This window comes from Anser anser (genome assembly GCF_964211835.1).
Source record: "Anser anser genome assembly, chromosome: 2".
Taxonomy (NCBI): Eukaryota; Metazoa; Chordata; class Aves; order Anseriformes; family Anatidae; genus Anser; species Anser anser.
The window spans coordinates 92328215-92351083 of record NC_139721.1 but is presented as its reverse complement, the minus strand read 5'-3'; the positions used below and the strand labels follow the sequence as shown (position 1 = coordinate 92351083).

The 22869-nt window shown below is 37.6% G+C and overlaps 1 protein-coding gene across 3 annotated transcripts; it reads right to left on the bottom strand.

Annotated features, from left to right (window-relative positions):
* Positions 1–4266: 4266 nt before the first annotated feature.
* Positions 4267–22578, bottom strand: LOC310895841 (transmembrane protein 170B-like). 3 transcript variants are annotated; one of them, XM_083827561.1, is made up of 4 exons: positions 22288–22578; positions 14994–15164; positions 13911–13947; positions 4267–11146 (listed from the first exon to the last, which is right to left on the bottom strand). In XM_083827561.1, exons 1-4 carry the CDS (start codon positions 22472–22474, stop codon positions 11005–11007), a joined length of 537 nt encoding a protein of 178 aa, XP_083683687.1. In that variant the 5' UTR covers positions 22475–22578; the 3' UTR covers positions 4267–11004. The 3 variants fall into 3 exon arrangements, 2 of the variants coding, with proteins under 2 accessions (XP_083683687.1, XP_083683688.1); XM_083827562.1 differs by lacking the exon at positions 13911–13947 and having other exon boundaries at positions 22288–22569; XR_014580988.1 differs by lacking the exons at positions 4267–11146; positions 13911–13947; positions 14994–15164 and adding an exon at positions 15171–20806 and having other exon boundaries at positions 22288–22427.
* Between the last annotated feature and the right edge of the window lie 291 nt (positions 22579–22869).

Here is a 22869-nt window from a genome sequence, read left to right as displayed (position 1 = left end):
ATCTCTGCGGTCAGAAGAAGAACCCAAAAGGTGCCCAGCTGCTCTGCAAAGGCACTTAGCCCACGCAGGGTACAAAAATTAAAGTAGCTACTTTCTTCTAGCAGTTACCGTGAAAGTTTATGCTTTTGCATAATATTGTGTCATATTATATATGAGGCCCTCAAGTTTATAATCAGAAGAACTCAGGTATTTTGAGTCTTCTCCTCCAGACCAATTTCAATTCTTGTGCCTCCACCCTCAGCAAGAAAAGCTTGTCTTGAAAGCAACATTATCTTACAAATAATAAAAACAACAACAAACACTACTTTAAGCTATAGCAACCTTTTAATACTCTCCTTAGCCCCTTAAGCTCTTCACAAGAAATTAGCTGTTGTAATGCAGTCTGTAAAAGAAGTAATTTCAGTCTGCATGGAAAAAAAAAAAGATTTACCAACAAACATTCTCTGATTGACTTAATATAAAGCAAATAAAACCATATCTTATTTAAGACAGGCATTACAAAGTTTACATTATAACTTGCCAAAATGGCATCTCCAAGAAGTAGTAATTAATACACTTATAGTGAATTAAGCTTCCTTAAAAACGAAATGCATGTGACAGAAACAGGAACAAACAGCATCTTTATGCTTCAGCAGGTCAACAAAATAAACTAGGCAAAAACACTTGCATCACGTTGACTCAGTATATTTTTTCCCAAATAGTATTAAATTGCTAGCTGACAATCTGATGAACCACAGAAAAATCAATTTTTTTTTTTTGTCACCGCTTCTAAATTATGCATATCCACTTGCATAAACAAATCCTTATTACAGTCACAGAAGCAGGTGCTCAGATTCCGTTCTAACTAGCCTTTTACATACATTTAGTTTACTCCAGCATTTTTTCCCCCCATATGCTAAAATTTAACCAGCAGATGCAGAGGCTGGAAGTATTAAGACCATGGAGGAGGGGAGGAGAAATTAAAGTCTTACTCACACCACATTAGTGGGACCTATGTTGGCACAAGACTAAGGGTTTTCTTATATTTATGAAGCATTTATGAAGCAGAACTAAGATGCTTGCAGGAACACACCATTACAGTCTAGAGGAATATGCGTCACTCAAGTATTAATTTTAGCTTTATTTTATGTGTACATTGGTACATTTAAATTGGGTTCACAGAGCATAAAACTTTTGTTACCAAGGTGTGACGGATGTACCCAACTCCTCGACACAACTAGTAGTCGTTTGGTTCAGTCTCTGAAGGAAGTAGATGCCTAGACCCTGACTGGGCCATTCACTTCTTTAATTCCAACCTGTTATCGAAACACACCCATAGGAAGAGGCGACATGGTGTGCTTTGATGTTCGGGAGCTCGGAAAGCAGAACATCGATCATGGAGCAACAGCAGTTGTATGCACAAGGAGTCTTATGCTTACCTTCTCCATCCTCTGTAATCTGACTACCAGCAAGTCACTGTATTCCATAAACATGATAGCCTGAGTGAGCTTATTTACTAAGCAGCAGGCTGCACAGCAGTGATTTCCCCTGGAGCTGGGATGCCTCTCACAAATACTCCTCAAGGTCGAGACCCCTTACCAACTACACATCTTTGGTAAGCAACTGACACTGTGCGTAACTCGTACCACTGGAAATTAAGATCACATACTGGTAATTTGGACGTTAAGCCTCACTTTTACAACGTTTTACTTCAATAAACCATTTTTGCTATACTTTTCGTGGTGATTCTTTAAACAGCTTAAACTTCGCCCATGACAGTGCATTTCATACGAAGGTTGGTGTGTAGTTTTTCTATGAGTTATTTATCAGCACATGCAATAAACTATGAAAAGTTGCTGAAATTATTTTAACAGAAATTTTTAATCCAATAAATGAGGAGAAATTGTTTGACTTGTAAATTTCATATATAAGGCTGCTACCAAATATTTCCTATCACACACAAAAGATTAAAACTACTTAAAGGCTCTTGAAATCTTACAATTAGAATAGGGTTTCCATTGTGCATCCATACCAAAGTATAGAAGTGAAAACAGTGCTAAAAAATGTTTTACTTTAAATAACAGTCCAGCTGTTATTGCTGCTTTTCAAAGAACCTGGAAGTATATAATGAAAACAAAGCTAAATAGTTAAATGGATATACTTCGATCATTACCGCCAATATAATGAGAAAGTTAGCTACCAAAGGTTCTCAAAAAAATTTTATTATGTACATAGAGAACTGTACACAAATAGGGAAATAAAAAAAAGTTGCTTTAAAATGAAAAAGTAATGATCAAATACAGTATTCAGAGCTTAAGTGTCACCCACTAGTCTTATTTTATTTTCTTGTATTAGAGCTATTACACAAACATGCAGTATGTCCACAATTTAAAATGAGCACCTTTTTCAAAGACATAGTCCTGTACGATGCATAAGTCAACTGTTTGCTTATGTCACTCCTCTCCTTCACTGTTCTCGTTCTGAAACTCAAGACAGAAATGCCTAGGTCACGATCCTTAGCTCAGGTAGCTTCAACAAGTGGAAACAAGAACATTTAGTTCTAAAATGCAAACTGACAGAATGCTTTCTATCCACAAAACAGTTTATGGAGAGATAATCTGCATCATGCACAATCTACTGTTTAAGTCAAGCTTTATGAAAAGTGTGTGTGTCAGGGCACAGTTTTTTTTTTCAATGGGCTAAATGGATGCTAATTTTGCCTTCTTCATTTTTAAAGATTTTCAGACTCACATTTCTTACCCCTCCTTATTTGCTCAGCCAAATTGGGATGGTCATAACGGTGGCTGTATTTGTAAAACTTACAGTACAACTGTTGCAGTCCTTAGTATAGATGTCAAATACTTTATCTATTTTACAGTTAGAAAAAGGCTAACTATCTTAAGTGGATTCTGTAAATGTTTCTAAAGAATTATTTGCTTTTCTATATATTGCCACAGTCAAAAGTTTAGTTACATAAATACCTGGTTATCCTCTGAAAACAACAAAAATGTTAAGAACTTTTGAAACGGCATTATCTGTATATAAACTGAGCACTGTTTAAATGGGTAGAAACCTTAAGCCAAGTTATCAAGTTACTTTAAAAGACTTGAGGTTTTTAGCTCTGATAGCTTCAACAGTATACGTTATAACGATGGATAATCTGAAAACATATTGTACAATGGTGATATTAAGTAACTTAAACCTAAGTTAGATTTCAAATTAAAAGAAATGTCATTTTTAAAACGATCAAGCATTTATTCTTTCGAAGTTTCCCTTCTTCACTTTGCCTTAACACTTCCTTTCCAAATCACAAGAGAAGAAACACAAAAGGACATATTATCCATCCCTTTTAATCACTAATAAATCTTAGTAGTATTCATGAAGTAACTTCATGAAGTAACTTCTTAAAGTCTTCAGTTGCTACAATGAACAACCAAAATCATGGAATAAAAAACGTGTTCCTGAAAGAAAAAGCTTCTCTACATCATTTACTAGACTTCAGAGTAAAATTGTATATCACTGCAGACTTGAGACATCTTGGTCATTACATTTAAACTTAATGCACAAACTGTTTTCAAGTATAACTCCGGGCACAAGTTGGAGGAAACAGCTTGCTATCAGCACACAATCTTTCTTACTTTCAAGTATCAAAGTATGTACTCAGATTAAAGTCTACTTTCTATGACAACCTTTTTTTTTTTTAATCAAAGTATGTGCAGTTAAGTACACAACGTTGTCAGCTAGCCGAAGACTTCCTTGCTGTAACAGAGTACAATACTTCTCACTGAACTTACAGGCTACAAAAATTGACTTTTAATCCAATACGTTTTTTCAGCTGTGTTAAATTCACCTGCACACAAAGAACACTATCTTTCTGAAGCAACATCTGAGGATTTAAACAGCCATTTCCATTTTGGGCTGCTTCCAGTCTAGACATTAAAAAAATGAACCTTTCAAGAGGTATTCTGCCAATATGTATTTATGCATATATATGTTAAGTTCTGGTGACAGTTCAAATAAAGTTATGTTCTAGCCTTTTATGTCTGTGTGTGTTGTATTTTTCAAATTGAATTTTTCAAATTTTTGGTTTGATTTTGAATTTCAAATTTGAATTTTTCCAATTGCTGATCTTGGCAGCATACCTTATAATATGGTATATATGCTAGCAAAATCAGCAATTTTTGATAAATATTGCTGGCACAAACAGCTTACACCCTGTCCTCTGCCTATGACTGTTTATTTTCGCAACACAAACTTTTAAGTCAGGACATTTAAAAGCATGATCTAAAAAAGACTCAGCTGACTCTGGTGCAGACATCAGAATTTGATAGATCAGCTTTAAAACATACAGCTAAGCCATGACCAGCAGTAAAGAAAATGGATTTTGATAAATCTGGATTGTCGAGTTGATTTACTTAATCTGAAATGAAGCACATCTTCATAAGCCAATTATACTTAAAATGTACATTTCTTCTAGGTAACACAATCAGTTATGAGAAAGGAATTATGAGAATGAGCCAAGATTTACTTCACCTGCTTAAGTGCCTCATCATTAATTTCATCTGCCAGAGCTATGAGTCACACAAATAAAAGATGCTTCACAGTAGTAGCTGGCAAGCTGATATGAAAATTTCTATCATACTGGCTTCATGGAAGCACTGAGAATGTTACAATATCACACAGTATCACAGATTTCTAGGTTGGAAGAGACCTCAAGATCATCGAGTCCAACCTCCGACCTAACACTAAGTACTCCACTAAACCATATCGCTAAGCTCTACATCTAAACGTCTTTTAAAGACCTCCAGGGATGGTGACTCCACCACCTCCCTGGGCAGCCCGTTCCAATGCTTAATAACCCTTTCGGTAAAGAAGTACTTCCTAACATCCAACCTAAAACTCCTCTGTCGCAACTTTCGCCCATTCCCCCTCGTCCTGTCACCAGGCACGTGGGAGAACAGACCAACCCCCACCACTTTACAGCTCCTTTAAGGTAACTGTAGAGAGCGATAAGGTCGCCCCTGAGCCTCCTCTTCTCCAGGCTGAACAAGCCCAGCTCCCTCAGCCGCTCCTCGTAAGACTTGTTCTCCAGACCCCTCACCAGCTTGGTCGCCCTTCTCTGGACTCGCTCGAGCACCTCCATGTCCTTCCTGTAGCGAGGGGCCCAAAACTGAACACAGTGCTCAAGGTGCGGCCTCACCAGAGCCGAGTACAGGGGCACAATCACCTCCCTAGACCTGCTGGCCACACTGCTTCTTATACAGGCCAGGATGCTGTTGGCCTTCTTGGCCACCTGAGCACACTGCTGGCTCATATTCAGCCGACTATCAACCAATACTCCCAGGTCCTTCTCTGCCAGGCAGCTTTCCAGCCACTCATCTCCCAGCCTGTAGCTCTGCTTGGGGTTGTTGCGCCCCAGGTGCAGGACCCGGCACTTGGCCTTGTTGAACTTCATACAGTTGGCCTCAGCCCATCGCTCCAGCCTATCCAGATCCTCCTGCAGAGCCTTCCTGCCCTCGAGCAGATCGACACATGCACCTAACTTGGTGTCATCTGCAAACTTACTGAGGGTGCACTCAATCCCCTCATCCAGATCATCGATAAAGATATTAAAGAGGACCAGCCCCAGTACCGAGCCCTGGGGGACACCACTAGTGACCAGCCTCCAACCAGATTTGACTCCATTCACCACAACTCTCTGGGCCCGGCTATCCAGCCAGTTTCTAACCCAGCAAAGCGTACGCCAGTCCAAGCCCCAGCAGCCAGTTTCTTGAGGAGAATGTTGTGGGGAACGGTGTCAAAAGCCTTACTGAGGTCAAGGTAAACCACATCCACAGCCTTTCCCTCATCCACCAAGCGCGTCACTTTGTCATAGAAGGAGATCAGGTTCGTCAAGCACGACCTGCCTTTCATAAACCCATGCTGACTGGGCCTGATCGCCTGCTTGCCCTGCAAGTGCCGCGTGATGACCCTCAAGATAACAAGATGTTTCATGTTAGCTGTTATTTTCAGACATATCAGACTTTGACCTCTGTGAAAGCTGGTGGAACATGCTATTTCTTTTCAACTGCTAACATACTAAGAGACATTAAACACTGAAGGAACGAACATAGACAAAGTGAGCATCTTTTGCGTGTTTTGCCTATTTATGACCACCAGGTACAGTAGTTCTTACTGCTCCAAAGATTATTCTCCCCCAACACACACACAAAAAATAGTAAAGATGTTTTATTTGGAAGCTGAATTCAAAAAACTGTTTAAGATAGAAGTTCAGCATGCCCTGAATTGCTCAAAAGTGGATTTCTTACCCAGTCTCTCTCCTGCCAATTCAATTACCTTCTGTTTTGCACAGGCAACTAGTGACTGACTAGGGTAGAGTGGGGCTACTGGCTCAGGTGTTATTTTTATTCCAGTACCCACAGGACTTCCATTCTTTTACTCCTCAAAACTATTAGTCACCCAAGACGAAGCAAATACACAACCGTGAACTCTGCATGTTTGCTAGCATGCTGAATAACAAGTTTATGTGAGAAACATCCCAAACTGCTCCCCAGCCCCTCTGACAAGAGGATAGAAATAACAAAAAAGTTCACCTGGAGTCTTACATTATTTCAGCGACTTTTTAAAATTTCCATGGACAGAAGTACGCACTGTATGTAAAACTCTCAAGCCACCAAATTACTAGAAATAACCTATTATACTGTTTCTCATGCTTGGGGTACCACAGGCACAAATCAGGAGAGAAGTAAAAATTAACTAAACCATTTCTGTAAAAAATAAAAACTAGTTAAAGCAGTTTAATGGTTTTCACTTGTAATAAGGGGTGCAGAAGAACATGGGAAAGTGCTTAATCTCTAGGAAATAATTCATTCCTCATAGTTGCATTTATTTCTCTCATATATACGTAGCATTCCATTATAATTTAAAATGAAATTCTCAATTTTGTTTGTATCTCAAATTGCTTGGTATAAGGTTGCAATTTTCATCCTATCGACCAGTCTCTGCATTTTCCCCATAGCTGATATACAAACGATTAAAAAGCATATTTCCAAAAAGAGAAAAGTAACCAAAAATAATCTCATCACGTTCACAATTGTTCTTCTATAACCTTGTTAAGATTCATAGTTCTTTTTGGTCTAAACTGATTCATCCACACTCAGTTACACCTAGGAATACTGTTGTGTCTGAAGAAGAAAATTAATTTATTCCATGGAATTAGACATGTATGATTTTGAATGGCCATATACAAAACCATGCAACTCAGTAAGACAATGAAAGATGAAAGAAAGGCATTATTAGCATCTGCTTAGTAAATGAAATACATCAAACAGAAAACAATGAGAACCATTATCACAGGTATTAGAGCTTTGACTCCAGCTTCCTCTCCAATGGCATTACATATCTATCCTCCAACACAATTCAAATAGATATAAACTGTAACCAAAATAAATATCGGTATTCCTTCTTCAGTATCATTTCCTTCAGAACAGCAAAAAACATTGTACTTTAAAAAGAGAAAGCTACAAGTAACAAAATCAGGAGTCCTGTCTTTGGTCCACATTGATTACTCAAAACTTGTTAAATTATTGGTTTCTTTAAGAAACTGAACAGCAAACCTCAAATTACACCATTAGTCATAGTACACAGATTACTTTCATAAACTTGTAACTACCCATAAATAAAAGAATAACTATTTGGAAGATTTTCTGAAAACTAGATCTTTGGTTATATCAGTAAGTCAGAATTGCGTGGAATGTATAAATCTTTAACAATAGCAGCTTCTAACAAAGCAACAGAAGCATCTTCACATTAAACAGTATATTCGGTATTCCTGCCTCCTCCAAAGATTAAAACTGCGTTGATATATTTGTTCTCTACTATAAATTAATAACATTGTTAGTTATTAATTTATAAGCACAGAATGTGCTTAAATTTAAATTATAAGCACAGAATGTGCTTAGCGATACAATGCAGAAACATGCAGAGCTATTTAAAGATAGCTCTAAAAGATTCTGGGTAGACATCCGCACAATGCTTTATTGTCCAAAGCAAAGCAGAGTACCATCTGTGCCACAAGATATTTCTGTAGCCTAGTAATGATGAAAAAACCCTAGGTTATCCTAAGTTATTTCCTTTTTCTTGGGCAAATTATTTCAACTGTTACTTTCTGTAAAGTACAGAATACACCTCCAAAACATAATACATGTATTTATATAAATAGCATATATACACACACACTGCTTTGAATAGAGCACCTTTTACAAGTTTAACAATGCTGTTCCTAAGGATGTGGAATGAAGCCTCCAAGTTTCAGAGATGTAAGGCCACTTGTATTTGTTTTCTCTACTGGAATTATTATTCATTAAGTTCATGCCATGATCAAGGAACATTTCACAGACAAACTAGTCATCCTCATTTATCCCTCACAAGACACAGTTAAAAACTTCGTCTGTTACACCAGTTAGGCACTACATTAACTGCCTATTCATTGTTGCTAGACAATGTCATATAAAGCAGAGACAAATAAGCACCTAACCACTTTAAAAATGATTACAATGATCTATACAATAAAAATTATTTGGAGGAAGGTTATTCAACATCTGCAAAGATACCTCCTTGTCAAAGGAGGAAGGTTAGAATGGCAAAAAATTCATTGGCACCACAACTAAAATGAAGAATGAAGTTCATCAATAAAATTTTATTAGTTACATAAATTTCTTAAGGTAGCACTGGTCTGATAAGAGTTTAAGTTAGTGAAATAAAACAAGCCTTTGACCAGTGATAGCATAAAAACCCCATATAATAAGAATCAAGATGCTCAATGTAATTTGGAGACTGGGAACATGATACAGGGTGAGGTAAAGCCACAAGACGTTTTAAATTACTGAATGCAATGCTTTGTGAGAGGGTTGTTTTTGATCCAGACAAGTATTTCTAAGTTGTCAAACACAGACACTTTAATGTCTGTTGGATGAGGCATATCAAACAACCAAGTTGATTCATAATACCTAAAAAAGAACAACAATGAAGAGATAGCAACTTTTTAAAATCTCCCTTAAAAATGTGTTACAAGGCACATTAGGAGAAATATCATTATTTTATTTTATTATTCCATTTGAATTAAATACCTGAAACCAGTTCTCATATCGTAAGACAATGGGGAGAAGTTTAAAATGCATTTTGACAGACGCAACTTAATTGTCTATTAAAGTGCTATGATTGTTATGCCAAAAAGTATCAGCAGAAAGTAAAAAAAAAAAAAAAAGCCATGAAAAGTAAGTTTTGAAATCAAAGTAAGGAAAATATAGGTATTCCACAGCATTTTAAAGTGATTCAAAGCTAAAAGTATAACACTGAGAAGGTTTATAAACCTGCATTTTACATTGTTCCCTTCATAGCCTGTGACTTTGTACGTTTTCAAAAAAAGTAAAATACTTTGAAAGAAAAAAATATCAGCATCCTTAGCACTTAAAAAAAAGAATGGTTTATGTGGAAGAAAATAACAGCAAGCAGGTTAATTCATTATACTGCTTTGAAGCACTACGCAATAAAGCTGGATTGTAAATTGTATTTTAACCCTATTCTTTTAGCTGTACAGCAGATGCCAGTGATTTCAACAACTCTGAAAGTCTTTTTGACATCTTAACAGCAAAACCTTTGGGCAACTTATTCTTCTTATCAGTATTAACAGTCAACTGCTGAAAAGCATTCAGTTGAATAAGTATGTAAAAGATGTCTTATTCTTCATAGAGAACTTTGGGCCCTTTAAATTTTGCACTTCGTAAATAAGATTAAAATTTCTATTCACTCCAAATATTCACACTTAAGACATCTCACATGCACAACACTACTGTTCCCTTTAAACTAGAAATGCACAAACTCTACTGAAAGCTACCTACTTGAAAGTTCCAGGTATCTTAACCTTTCCAAGGATACAAAGTGTTCAGAAACAAGGTAGTAAATTCACTAGTGCTGCCCCACTTCCAAACTTCTAAAGTAAGATAACTGTTTTATTAAGCAAACTTAACAAGTCTTCTATTGAACAAAACTGTTTTTTTTTTTTAAACCCTTTCCATTTTCATCATAGGTATACTCTCAAAGTCTGTATTACATTTGTCTGTTCTTTAAAGAATATGTGTAGGGTTAATAGTCCTATCAGTACTTAAAGGGAGCTTACTTGCAGCAAGTAGCTTTTCTAAGGTTTTCAGAAGGGCTGGTAACCATCTGTATGTTTCAGACAAACTAACTGAAAGGAATGCATTAGTTTAAGATTCATATGTATATACACAACAGATTATACTTCTTTCTCGCACAGTCTCCTTAAACCTCCTTAAGGTTGTCTGAAGAATCAAAACCATGAAAAAATGATGTGCTGATCTTCAGTAAACTGACAATTCATTCTGAGATCATGCTAATTACATCATGATTGGTAAAGTTGTAGTTCTTAAATCCCATCAATATTTGTCTACCACTTCAATTGGACCTAACTGTTGTTTTTAATGCTGAATAAGAATATTCAGCGTTCACAGAGATTATGTTTGAACAAAAATCAGTTATCTTACTATTCCCCCTAAAGTCAAACGCAGTGTATATCCACAGCGCTCTTCTATATCTACAATTTCAAAAAAGCTTACCCAACCAACAGTTAAGAACTAAACTCCGAGTGTGGCACATACAGCAACTTTCAGGAGTGTCCCTTTAGTTTTATTAAAACACTGATAAGAACAACGATCCTATCACCAAGCATTAGCCTGACTGGCAGCTACTCAAGGTGCTTTATCTCAACTTTGCACACAGGGACCGCACCTTGCCTATGACTGAGGCACATAAGGCACAGTGCAGAAGTACAAGAGTTCAGACACTAGAGGACAGTCTGTTCATTCGACTGAACCTCCAGATTTGTACTGCATGTTCCACATCGCTTCCTTTCTCTTGCACTAGCATTCAAGTTCATAAGCTGCTGAATCCACTTCCAGGAAGCTTCTCTTCAGATCAGAGATTTCTTTAGGCTAGTTGAAATTCTTTTTACATAAACCTCAGAGTGTTGCAAGAATCCTTGAAAATGAGATAATTAATGTCAGTACTGTCTGTCCAACACCAAAGATGAGAGCTTCTAAGGGAGCCATATTCTTTCCTGCTACTCTGTAAATTCCAGCTACTGCAGCACCTAAGAATCACAGGAAAAACAACCATCAAATTACAGATGTAAACCCAAGGCTGAAATATATGATAAATAATTTACTGTGCTTATGCATCAGCTATTTCTAGAGTATTACCAAACACTGTATTACTTCATGGCATTATGCAATTATTTAGCCTTGCTTGACTTTCTAGTTTTATGAAAAGCCTTCAGGGATGATTTTCCCAATTGAATCAGATTAACTTTCACAACACAAGCTTGATTTGAAAAAAAGTGAATCTTGCCATTTCCCATTAGGTGTCTTCAAATTTAGTATTTTTTTTCTTCATATTTGCCTTCTGCTAATTTGAAAAATTAGCAAAAAAACGTTCAAGTTTGGTTTAATTGTGCTTGCATAAGCAGGGAGAAGCCAACAGGAAGATTGCTGGAGTCTACAAAACGACTAAAAATTTCCATCATCTTCATTTAATATTTCAGTTAAATAACAAGCCAAACTGAGTCAGTTTAAATTTGATTTAAACTACTAATCTGATAACAATTGTTCAGAAAAATCAAGCAAAACATGAAAAAAGATCAAGAAGTCTTATATTGTCATCCATGAATGTGTATAAGAAGAAATCTCTACAGATATCATTAGATTTTGAGTTATATCAAATTAAGACACCATTATTCTTGTAGATGTGCGCAGATTCCCATTTGTATAATATCACATGATCAAGATAAGCCAGCAACAAAATACTGCATTTTAAACAAAGCCAGTTGCTCCTACCTCCCTCCCACTGTCTTTTACATGCTGAATTTATCACATGCATATAAAGAGCAAAAGTCACACAGCAAGCAAATAGTTGTGTTGACTTGAAACAAGTGCCTGAGAAAGGTACTCTTTGCTACCAGTCAAAAATACCAGGCTAATGATGAAGAACATTTTCTTCTCAAACGATGTCTGAGCATGAAGACACCAAAATGTTCATCCAAAAAAAAAAAAAGAGTCTTGTATACAGCTGTGTCTGTGGATAAAAATTTTACTCAATCTATACCTCAGAAGTTCACTTAGAATAAAGCTTTTTTTTAAAAAAAATATTTTTTTCTGAACTAATATTTGTTGTAGAGTGCTTGCTTCCCTTACCTAAGGGATCACTGAATTTGCCGTCTTATGAGGTTATGATCTTCAGGAAAAAAAAAAAAAACTTAATTCTGAAATAATTGTAGAACCTTTTGTACATAATGTCTGAGAAGCCAATTAACTACAATTAAATGCTTCTAGAAAACACAAAGATGCTTTTGCAAGCTCTAAGAAAACTGAAGAGCCACCACAACATTTGAAATAAATACCAAGAATTAAAAAAAACAACAGAATTTCCTTGGTTTTGCTCAGTCATTAATGTGAATAGTCTGCTGAAGTGATCAAAATCCATCTTAAAAAAACACTTCTCAAACATTGTAGGAAAAGAATTCACTAATAATTATTTCTTTACCAAAAAAAACGTAAAGTATATTTTGTCAGAAACTTCACCACAAGGCTAGCCTTATGTTATTTCACTCAGACACCTTGCATAAGCTTTTCCATTTGTTCCTCTACGATTGACTGTCAAAAACTGAAAGAGATCCTTGAGACTGAGCCCAGTGCTGACACTAAAATTATTCAGGTGATTGAACTCTCAAACTGAATTGAAATGGCTAAGATTTATTAACTAGTAGCATCAAATTATGGTATCCCAATAATAGACTTGTCTTGCTTAAGAAAACATTGAGATATTTTGGAAAACATCAGTAATGAAAACATTAAAAGCATTACAGCTTGATAATTATGTATTTATATTTGTTAAATAACTGTGTGTAATACAACCTGTAATGCATAACCCAGCACAACTGGTACAGAGCCAGAGTATACTACAATAAGTTGCCATTGAGGAAATGAGAACATCACCAAAAGAGTGTGTATGGAGGGAGGAGGAAGAACAAACCCTTTGGGATAAAATGCAGCCGAAATCATTACCTCAAACTGCCTAACATATCTATTCCTCGGGTTATTTTTGACAGTATTCACCACTGTTCACTCAGTTTGTTGTCTTTTCTCAAAAACCCATAAAGTTTGAAAGATCTATCATGAGCAAAATTGAACTTTCATCATTTAACAGGCCATATTGCATTCAACTACACAAACGATTCAGAGAACTGGAAATACAATTGGAAATCAGTTTGATATTTAAATTTCTTAAGTACTGGATTTCGCCTATCCAAAAGGCTAAATACTTAACTTAAATTCCAGCTTGCAGCATAATAGCTATTGAAAATACTCTTTAATATCGTACTACCATAATTGGCCTTCAGAAGCTCCTCACAGAATTTCTTTCAGGATGAAACAACCCAGTGCTGTCCAGAAACAAAAATACCTCAATGTTTTTATTTAACCCAGTTACAACGTTCTGTGCAAAACCACTGGGAACAGTGTAATAAAAGTCCACAGTGTTATCTTGGAGAAATTCTTAGGTGAAATGCATTATTTACACATAAACAGTGCTGTTTATTTGTTAAATGTTTTGACATGTAAAACTGGATGCCTAAAAACACAACTGTGTTGCTCCTCTTATGCATAGAGGAAAGAAAGTAATTTCATTTCACAAACACTGATCCTTCCCCAGTGCAGAATACTACTGAAAAAGTCTCGGCTTGGATATCCAGCAACACATTTCTTATATTTTGTTCTTCAGAAACAGTCATGCACAGTTGACCTCCTAACAGGGCCACTGCCATTTTATATGTAGGACAGTTCGATGTCAGCATAACTCACAATGTAAGGTTCTCAACGGGTTCCATATATGCCTTACCTTAGAAGAAAAAAAAAAAAAGTAGAATTACACTGAACTGTTGTTAAACACTGGAAATTCTAATACACAGCAATTAAAACCACTTTGAGGAAAGCCTTAAGGAAATATTTCTTCAGAAACTTGTATTTTTATTTAATCTTGAAAGCTAACAGGCAAGAATGACTTTCAGTATAAGAAACTTTAAGAAATAATCTCCTACAAAACACCCAAGAGTGAAGCTCAAGTGTTACCACTACTCTAATAATCTGTACAATTCAAAGACAGAATGAAAGGCAACACGGCTCACCTACAGTTTCAGGCTATATGACAGTCTCTAAATTTACACAGTTCCATACCCTCAAAGGCTTTACCCTCAAAGGCATCATTCCTCCCTACACCAAATAAATTGGAAATTATCATTATAACCACAAAAGACTGGGAAGGTCTTTCAAATCCATAAACCAAATTGTTTGGTCTGTTCTCTGAGTGGCATGAATAGTTCAGATTGTTATCCAGTCACTAAAAAAAAAAGTTTCTCTGCCGCAAGTCAGTACCTACATGGCACCTTTCCTTCCTTTAAGAGAGCAACATCCTATCCAAATGCAATTTAAAAACCTCCAGCAGACTCAAGGAAATGAGCAAGAAGTCAGTCCTGCAATCAATGGGATCAGAGCTTCATTTCCAAACGAAATGGCTGTCTTTAAGGGTATTAACAGGTGATCTTGATCAAAAACTTTTGGCAAAAGGTCTGCACAAGTACGATAAGACAGGACTGCACTTTCTGGTCTCAAAAAGGTATTACCTGTCAAGCACACACATTTGAACAGCCTGGTACCCAAAGTTTACAAGATGAAAGACTAGGACAATCGTCCACTGACAATTCTGGAATCATTTTTATCTTTACCACAACATGAAGAGAAACTCAGCTGTGATTTTCATTAGAATTGCTACATGACTAAAGCAAAATCCTTAATAAACAATAACCAAACCACTAAGAGAAGGTTTATTTGTTTTAATATTGATTTAAATTTAGAGTAAATAAGTAAAAGCACAAAAGACAAACTTACTGGTTATCATGGCTCCTGTTATAGAAGCCAGAAATCCAATGCAGACCACAATGACAGAGATTAGTCTCCCCTGTCTGTGTCTCTGCAGCATCAGAAACATTAACACTCCCACAGCACCATGGACAAAGAGAGAGGAGAAGAGAGCCCAGAGGAAAACCCAGTACCACATCTCTGAAAGAAAGCAGTCAAAAGATTAGTATTTTTCAGGCAATAAATTTATAAGAGATTTAGAAACATTGCATATAATCAATAGTAAAAGAAAAGCAATACCCATTTCAGTCTTAAAAGGAGTCAATGTGAAAACACTGGCATATACTCAAGACACTATCCCCTTTTAGCAGTCTACCAAAGAAGTAACTCTATTATGATCAAAAATTTGTAAAAAGAAATCTAGTACAGTTTTTTGTAATAATACACCCGATTAAAGACCACCATATTTTCTTCAAAGGTTTCTTTTTTTAAAAAAAAACACAACACAATAATTGTAACTTCTTACTAGGATTTTGCAAATACAGCTGCAGAACAAAAAATTATCTGAAACCAACTGAACCAGAAAAAAGTCAAGAACTCTCTTTTATAATAAGAGACCACATCAAGCTAACATCAAATGCAAAAAATGAGGTTAAAGACTTCAGTATATCTACCCAGGTAAGTGTTCTATTGAATTAGCTTCAAAAGGAAAAAAAGAGAAATAAAATATATTAAAATGTAGTAATACATCCAGCAGCTTTATTCTAATTGCTTAGCACACACTTTTATAGATACGGGTAGTCACTATTATTTAAGTCACTGAGCAAGGACAGGAGATCTTGAGAACGTGCAGAGTACAGACATTTCTAAGATTGCCAGACGTGATCATTACTTTCAAATAAAAGATCAGAGAGCATCAGCAAAGCTACATAAAAATCAAAGAAGCTTCCTTACTTGGTGATAATCTCCTAAAAGCATTTACTATAATTCAAAAGGGTAAGAAAAACTAAGAAAAGAAAAAAGTGAAACCCTAAATATATCCACCTTTTTTTAAAGGTCAACTACAGTGATGATCTTGTGTCTCTCTATCATCACAGAATTTAGCAAACTGGGAGACGTTTTCCCAGCTGTCACAATCCCAAACTTAATTAGCTTTTCCCACAGTTCACCCTAAAAAAAAGATACAGCTTCCATACAACAGCAGGACAATGTTTATCAGGTGAGCCTGTATTACTGTAGCTTGACACACAGTCATTCAAGCAGAAATATGACCCAATTAGCTAACTTTAAAAAAAAAAAATACACAAACACAGCAGATTAAGCAAAGCATTCTGTAAAAGGATGCTCAGAAAGAATTGTTGCCACACAGTAACTGCAGTCCTTTGAGTCCAAGTCTGTAGAGTATACATAACCACAGCACAAAAAAAAAAAGAGTTCAGTACTTTTTCAGTACTTGTTCATTTAGCAGTACTTGGAGTGTAGTCTCAACCCTTCCCCTTTCATACAGGCATAAAAGGCAAATCCATGTCACAGGACTTAGAACTCCTATAAATCAGGAGAATCAAAAGACCCACTTAGGAGGGCAAGAAGGAAGGTGAGCGGTAAATATACATAGAGTTAATACTAACTGCTGTAGTTCAAGACACAACCTCTCTTTCTGAGTGTTTGGATACACACACATATTGGGGGTAGCTCTAAGCAAGTCCATGGAAGTTCTCCATCCACATTATACAGGTTTGCAAAATACAGTAAAAGAGAGGCCCGTACAGGACAGTGTATTTACAAGACTTGTCCCAAGCTTTCATCTTTCTTAACTAAAGCAGATACAAGAGATGAAACACCTACCTAAGGAAAGCGCAATCTTGCAATATTACGAAGGTCAAGATAACCTGATACCACAGTGATGGACTCAGAGTAGGTATTTCAAATTTACGGACAAAGAAAATGCTCGGTTCTTATGCAGCATGACATGACAACTGCATGCTGTAAGATTCCCAAACACTCCTTAGCTATGACAGCGGTCTATTGATCAAGGTTATCCCCTGCAGTTTCCACATGGGATATGAGGCACCACAATGCCTTTTAGGAAATCAGTGGTTGTGGTCATTGTTGACCCTTGCCAGGTGGAAAAATAAATGAATTTGCAGTCATAGGAAGACTTCTTATGATGACTGTATTCATAGAAGAAAAGGTAATATTATGAAATGGAACTCCAAATGGAAGAACCCAAACATATTCACAACCCCTCTACACAACAAAATAACTGCACAATGATCAACTATCTTGGTCTTATTTAGATTCCAAATAAGGCTCAAGGAAAATTAGCATCCTGCCGCACTTTATATTTAGGGCAGAAGACAGTAGAACAGAACCAATCCCAAATGTTAGATAAAATTGAGTTCTTTCACACACACTTTCCCCTCCTATTCCTTAAAGTGACAATGCATACTGAGTGCATTCAAAAGGCAATTAGATAACATCCAGAAATATTTCTTGTTCTACATGAATGCAGCTGTAGTGTTTAAAGAACCCAGCTATAAACCATGACTTCACAAAGCCTTAGGTTTTCAGCTCAATAGTATCACAAAGTCAGCAATGCAAGAAACGCAGGTAGCGTTACATGCAACTGCAATAACCCAGTACCTTCTCATAATATATCATTCATATCTTCTGTTTTTGCCAGACTGACTGTAGATACTAAAATCTGCAGGTATTTACTTCAGAGCAGTTGGAGTGGGTAGAGGGAGGAACCCCTCATATCTTCATGATGGTAGGAACCAAACATTTGTTTAGATGTGAAAAGGGCTAGGACATAGGCCTGTGAGGCTCCTAGATGCAGAAGTCAGGCAGCAGGATGAGGGACACAGCAAGCAGTTGTGAACTGGTTAACTGTCTTTCACCCTGCAAGTAGGCAGTTGGAGTTTGTGTACCTCCAAGTACACGTTGCAGATTATCCACTCTCCACCAACTTGTGTGCAAATTTGTTAAGTAGCTGATTAGCAAGTTACTAGACAGAGTTATGAGCAGAGAAACTAAATGTTTTTTCCCCTTACACACATTCTTGCTAGAGAGCAATGAGTCATTTTTATCCCAACAGGTTGAAAACAGAACTTAATCCACAGTTTTTTTTTCCTGTGTAAGAGTTTGAGGTTCTCTAAAATTCATTATCATCCAACTCCATAATTATGATGAAAGATGGCCCTTGGAAAAATACTGTGCTAGACCTACACTGAAGGAAGCAAAGAATGGGTTGAGGATAACACAGAGATGCCATAAGGGAACGGAGAAAGAGAACGTGAACGTCTGAACCCAAAGGGTCAAGGCTTTGCTTGACCAAAAAATAACCCAGTAGTTGAAAGGTTTTTAATATCTATAAATGAAGCAGAAATGAGACTGCAGTGTTTTAAGAGCATGCTGATAAAACAGACTTATGTCTTATGTATGAGATTCATACTCTAAGAGGTATAAACATACCTGATCAATTGCTACTACCTTGACAAACAAAGCATGCTGTCAAAAAAGTTCATTATTTGTGTAACTACACTAATTAACTTGCTCTTCTGATGATATGAACTACACAATTGGAATACTTTGCTGGTATGATAATAATGATTTAGCTTTAGCTAGCAGAAAGCTCCAAACACAAACCTAGCCTCAGTTACTTAGTCACATCCTCATAGAGCTACCTGAAAGAGCCCTGAACAAAATGACAAAATTACAAAAAAAAAAAGAAAGAAAAAAGCACTGGAAGATATCCAGTATTTTGTGGCTTACAAGCCACAACATCCAACAGATAGCACAGATCACCCTGGCTTTATGTGGATGGAACTTCCCTCCCACCCCCCAGAAGAGCCGCAGGGCTCAAGCACTTGCGATTCATGCTCTTTCTCTCCAGATTTAGGGTACTGCTCTGTTAATTTAGGTATTTATAGCTATCATATATAAATTATACATATAATACACAAATCATATTATGCTTATCTGTTACACATGTACTTTGAACATATCACTGTAGGCATATACAACCTCAAAGATTAGACTTTTATGATTAGAAAAAAGACAAAGGATGCTAAAGTTTAGAATAACATCTGTATTGACTTATCAAATTTGAAGTTGCATTCCATTAACAGCTTTATCTTGGGCAAATAAAAAATGCAAAGTCAAAGTATGTAAATGCTAACACTTTTGAATATTATCTATATACATGAACATGTCCCACTGCCACTCAGCTTCAGTAAACAGGGAGTGAGTACATCATTAGTCCTTCATCTTCAACATTTTTCTTTCCCTCTAGTCCTTGCCAGGTGAATAGTGATTGCCTATAACATTTCATAAACCAAGACTGATTGCTCCAAAACCAAGTACCTGTCTTGAGATTCTGATCTACGTACCCAGTAACTATCTACCACTTGCTACAGAATTAAGTCTTTGTGCAGAATTTAAGTATCTGCGCCCTGAACACAAAGATACAAATTTCAGCCAACAAGATAGCACGTGCTGAAGTTTGAATTAAAAAACTACATAACATTATATCCTTGCAGATTTATGAACTCAACACACTCAGATTAAGAAATGCCTGTTTATTATACGTGCAAACTTAACTCAGCTCTTTATACATTATGGTGTTTTCTTCATCACTAGGTCCTTTCTTTAGTTATTGTATTAACTGGTGCACTGGAAGTTATCAGGTCTATACAGTCAAATTGTTGTTTGTAGATGCTACCATTTTTGCTGTATTAACTGGAAGAGAAGAACTTGCTGAAGAGCATTTAAATCCTTAGAGACTAGACCCCCTGAAGTTGCAGGGTAGGGGAGAACAACATAGTCCAGAAAAATCAGGGGACAAATAATTGCAGGATGAAGCTTAGGAAAAAAAATAGAAGGCGGCTTCAGTCTTTGGAACAAATAATTAACGAGAAATAAACAAAACACCTACTTTGCTTACAGGAAGGACAGAAATATTGCAAAGTTCCCTAAACTTGAGGTAGCCTATAACATGAATATTTACTACAACTGACACTCATGCAGGGACATTTTTCAGTTCAGTTCATTTTTCAGTTTTCATTAGCCAACTCATTCTAGTAATGCCCGATCTACCACTTAGTGCATAACTGGTGCACGTGAAGCGGCCACTTGGATTTGCTGGAGGAGCTAAAATAGGGTGAGGTAGGAGCCCCCTCTCCTCTCCAACAGGTCGCAGAACCTTACCCCCACCATTTATAGTAACATGCCCAAGTGAAGGCAAGAAGCTATGAAGCAAAAGTCAGTGGGCCTGGGTTCAGCTACAGCAAACAGTGCTTGCTATCGTGGAGCGTGATGAGCACATGGCAGGAATTCAGTTGTCCGCAGTCTCCTGTGGTACTTTGTACTATATTATCCTACATGAAAGGCTGGATTTCTCTTTTTGTATTGAGCATGAACCAGACTTATGGTATAAAAAAAAGCACTGGTTCAACTTCTCATAAAAACACCAAAAACCAACAACAAAACCAATCACACACATAAATTAAACCACTGAGGTTTCAAACACTTCCTGATTAAGGCTGGAGCTCGTATTTTATTTCAAAACATTGAATAGAGTTGATACATTTTTTTAATAAAGAACATAACTTTGCTGATAAAATTGTATAACTTTGTGCATACATAACCAGCATTGTTTATCTAAAGACAAATTCTTGCTTGAACAACTTAACTCCCAAATCCAAACCACAACTTTAAGTCCAAAAATAAACACAAAGCAGTCTTGAGGAATATTCATGGAATGCTGTATATTTCTTTCCAGTACTCTGAAGAAGTTTCTCCTTCACCTTCTCCTTTCTTTTCAGCACAGAAAAGCAGAACATCTGTTTTTGAACAATAATTACTTCTACAGTCAGTAAATATTTTAGAAAGTTTTTATGCAAGTTTAACAACAGTTACTCATTAATATCAGTTACTACACTAAAAAAAAAATCACCTTACATATAATCAGGAACACTAACTTATATAAATGACTAAATCCACTTAAAGCTATTCATTTTTGACAGTCCATGAGCGCATGCCACATACCTGATCATGGCTATTAGGACAATCTGTATTTAAAACACCAATTCAGAAAACTACAATGCATCTACAACTGACACTAACACACTCTCCTACAGCATTATCACAGATTAATAATTATTTTTTCATGTTCTTTAAATTAAAAATAACCATTTGACATTAAAATACCTTCTGCAACTTCTTGTTATATCGCAAAAGCACCAAGAAACATTTTTTCTTACCTAACACTTAGCACTGAACTTCACAGAAATGCCTGCATTGCATCACGTTCTAATAAGAAAAACTTTGCAGGATGTCTAACACAAAGAAAAGTTACATCCATTGTTAACTCCTTCCTTTAACAGTACAACTAGTATTTCTATAGAAAGAATGCAAAAATAACTATTCAGGAAAGGAACTATATTCGTGTGGGGACACACTAATACCTTTAAGATTTAATCACCAGACACAGCGATACAAAATGTATGCACTTCAAAAAGTTTATTGGTCAAATTAATAAAGTATAACCTATTAAAAGTTACTTTTAACTGGAAGTCAACAAGAAAGATCATAAAGCCTAAGACAATTGTTTTGTTTGCAACATCTTCAAACCCCAACTCCACCTCTGCGCTACACGTGTTTATATGTATCTTTTACACAGATGGGAGGGAAAAGATGACATAATACTTTTTCATAAATATTAGAAACACACACCCTTTACTCAAGATTTTTCCAGGGAATATACTCAGTAACATCCCTACTATCAATACGAAGCCCCTTCTAGTCCGGAGGTAGAAACTCACCATTCCCTTTACACTCGGACAGGACAAGTAGCACACAGACACTTCCCTGCTCTATACCTTCTAAGACAGGTTAAAAAGGACTGCTGTGGAACTTTTTTTCCTGACAAAGCTCCCCTCTCCTAGCAGGCCGTAACGACCTGTCTCCAGCGCCCCTTCCACGGCTCAGCTTCACCTTTCCAGAGCAGAACCCCTGAAGCTTACAATTAGGTTTATGTGCCAGCAAACCCCTGCCACCCCATTACCTCCCTCACTGCACAGGGTGAAAAATATAACAACGAAACAGTAAAAGTCTCTGCTTCTGGCATTCATTTTTCGTTTAAATGGCTTTCCCTCAAACGCCACCCATAAAAAATAAAACCCGCTGGCAGAGCTACAGGAGCCCTCGCGGCCACCCCACTCCGAGCATCCCCTGGCACCAGCAGTCCCCAGAAGGAGAACCCCAATCCTACCCGAAAACCCAACCACCCCAATCCCAACCACCCCAACCTGCCCCCGGTTACCGGTGAGGCTGCGCAGGACGGTGCCATGTGCCCAGAGGCTCAGCACCTGCTGCACCGACAGGTTGATCGCGGACAGGTCCCCCGCCTCCACCTTCATGCTGCCGGCCCGGGGGGGCCGCCCAACGGCCGTGCCTGCGTCTCCCCCCGGCCCGTCACCTTCCCGGCGCCAACGACCACCACCGCCCATCCCAACACCCCGACCACCGCCATCACCTTCGGAGGGCGGGGCGGGGTAACGAGGCCCCGACCCCGCACGCGCGAGGCCCCGCCCGCTCGGCCGTGACCGTTGGGCCGCGCGCCGCCTGATTGGTCCTCGCCGCGAGGGGCGGGCGCGCGGCTGGGGCCGTTGCAGCGGTTGCGGCCGTTGTCCCGCCGCCGCTGGGGCGTTGGCACCTCTCAGTGTTCCGTGTGGGTTCCCGGCGGCGGCACACAGAGAGGTCGCCCGGGCACGGGGCAGGGCAAAAAAGCGGCGAGGAAGACGCGAGTGGTCTGGCTCGCAGTGTTCCTGTCCGCTCCTTTGAGCCTCAGCCCTACAGCCGGGGCCTGTTGCAGATTTAAGCCCTCAAAAGTTAGAAAAGATGA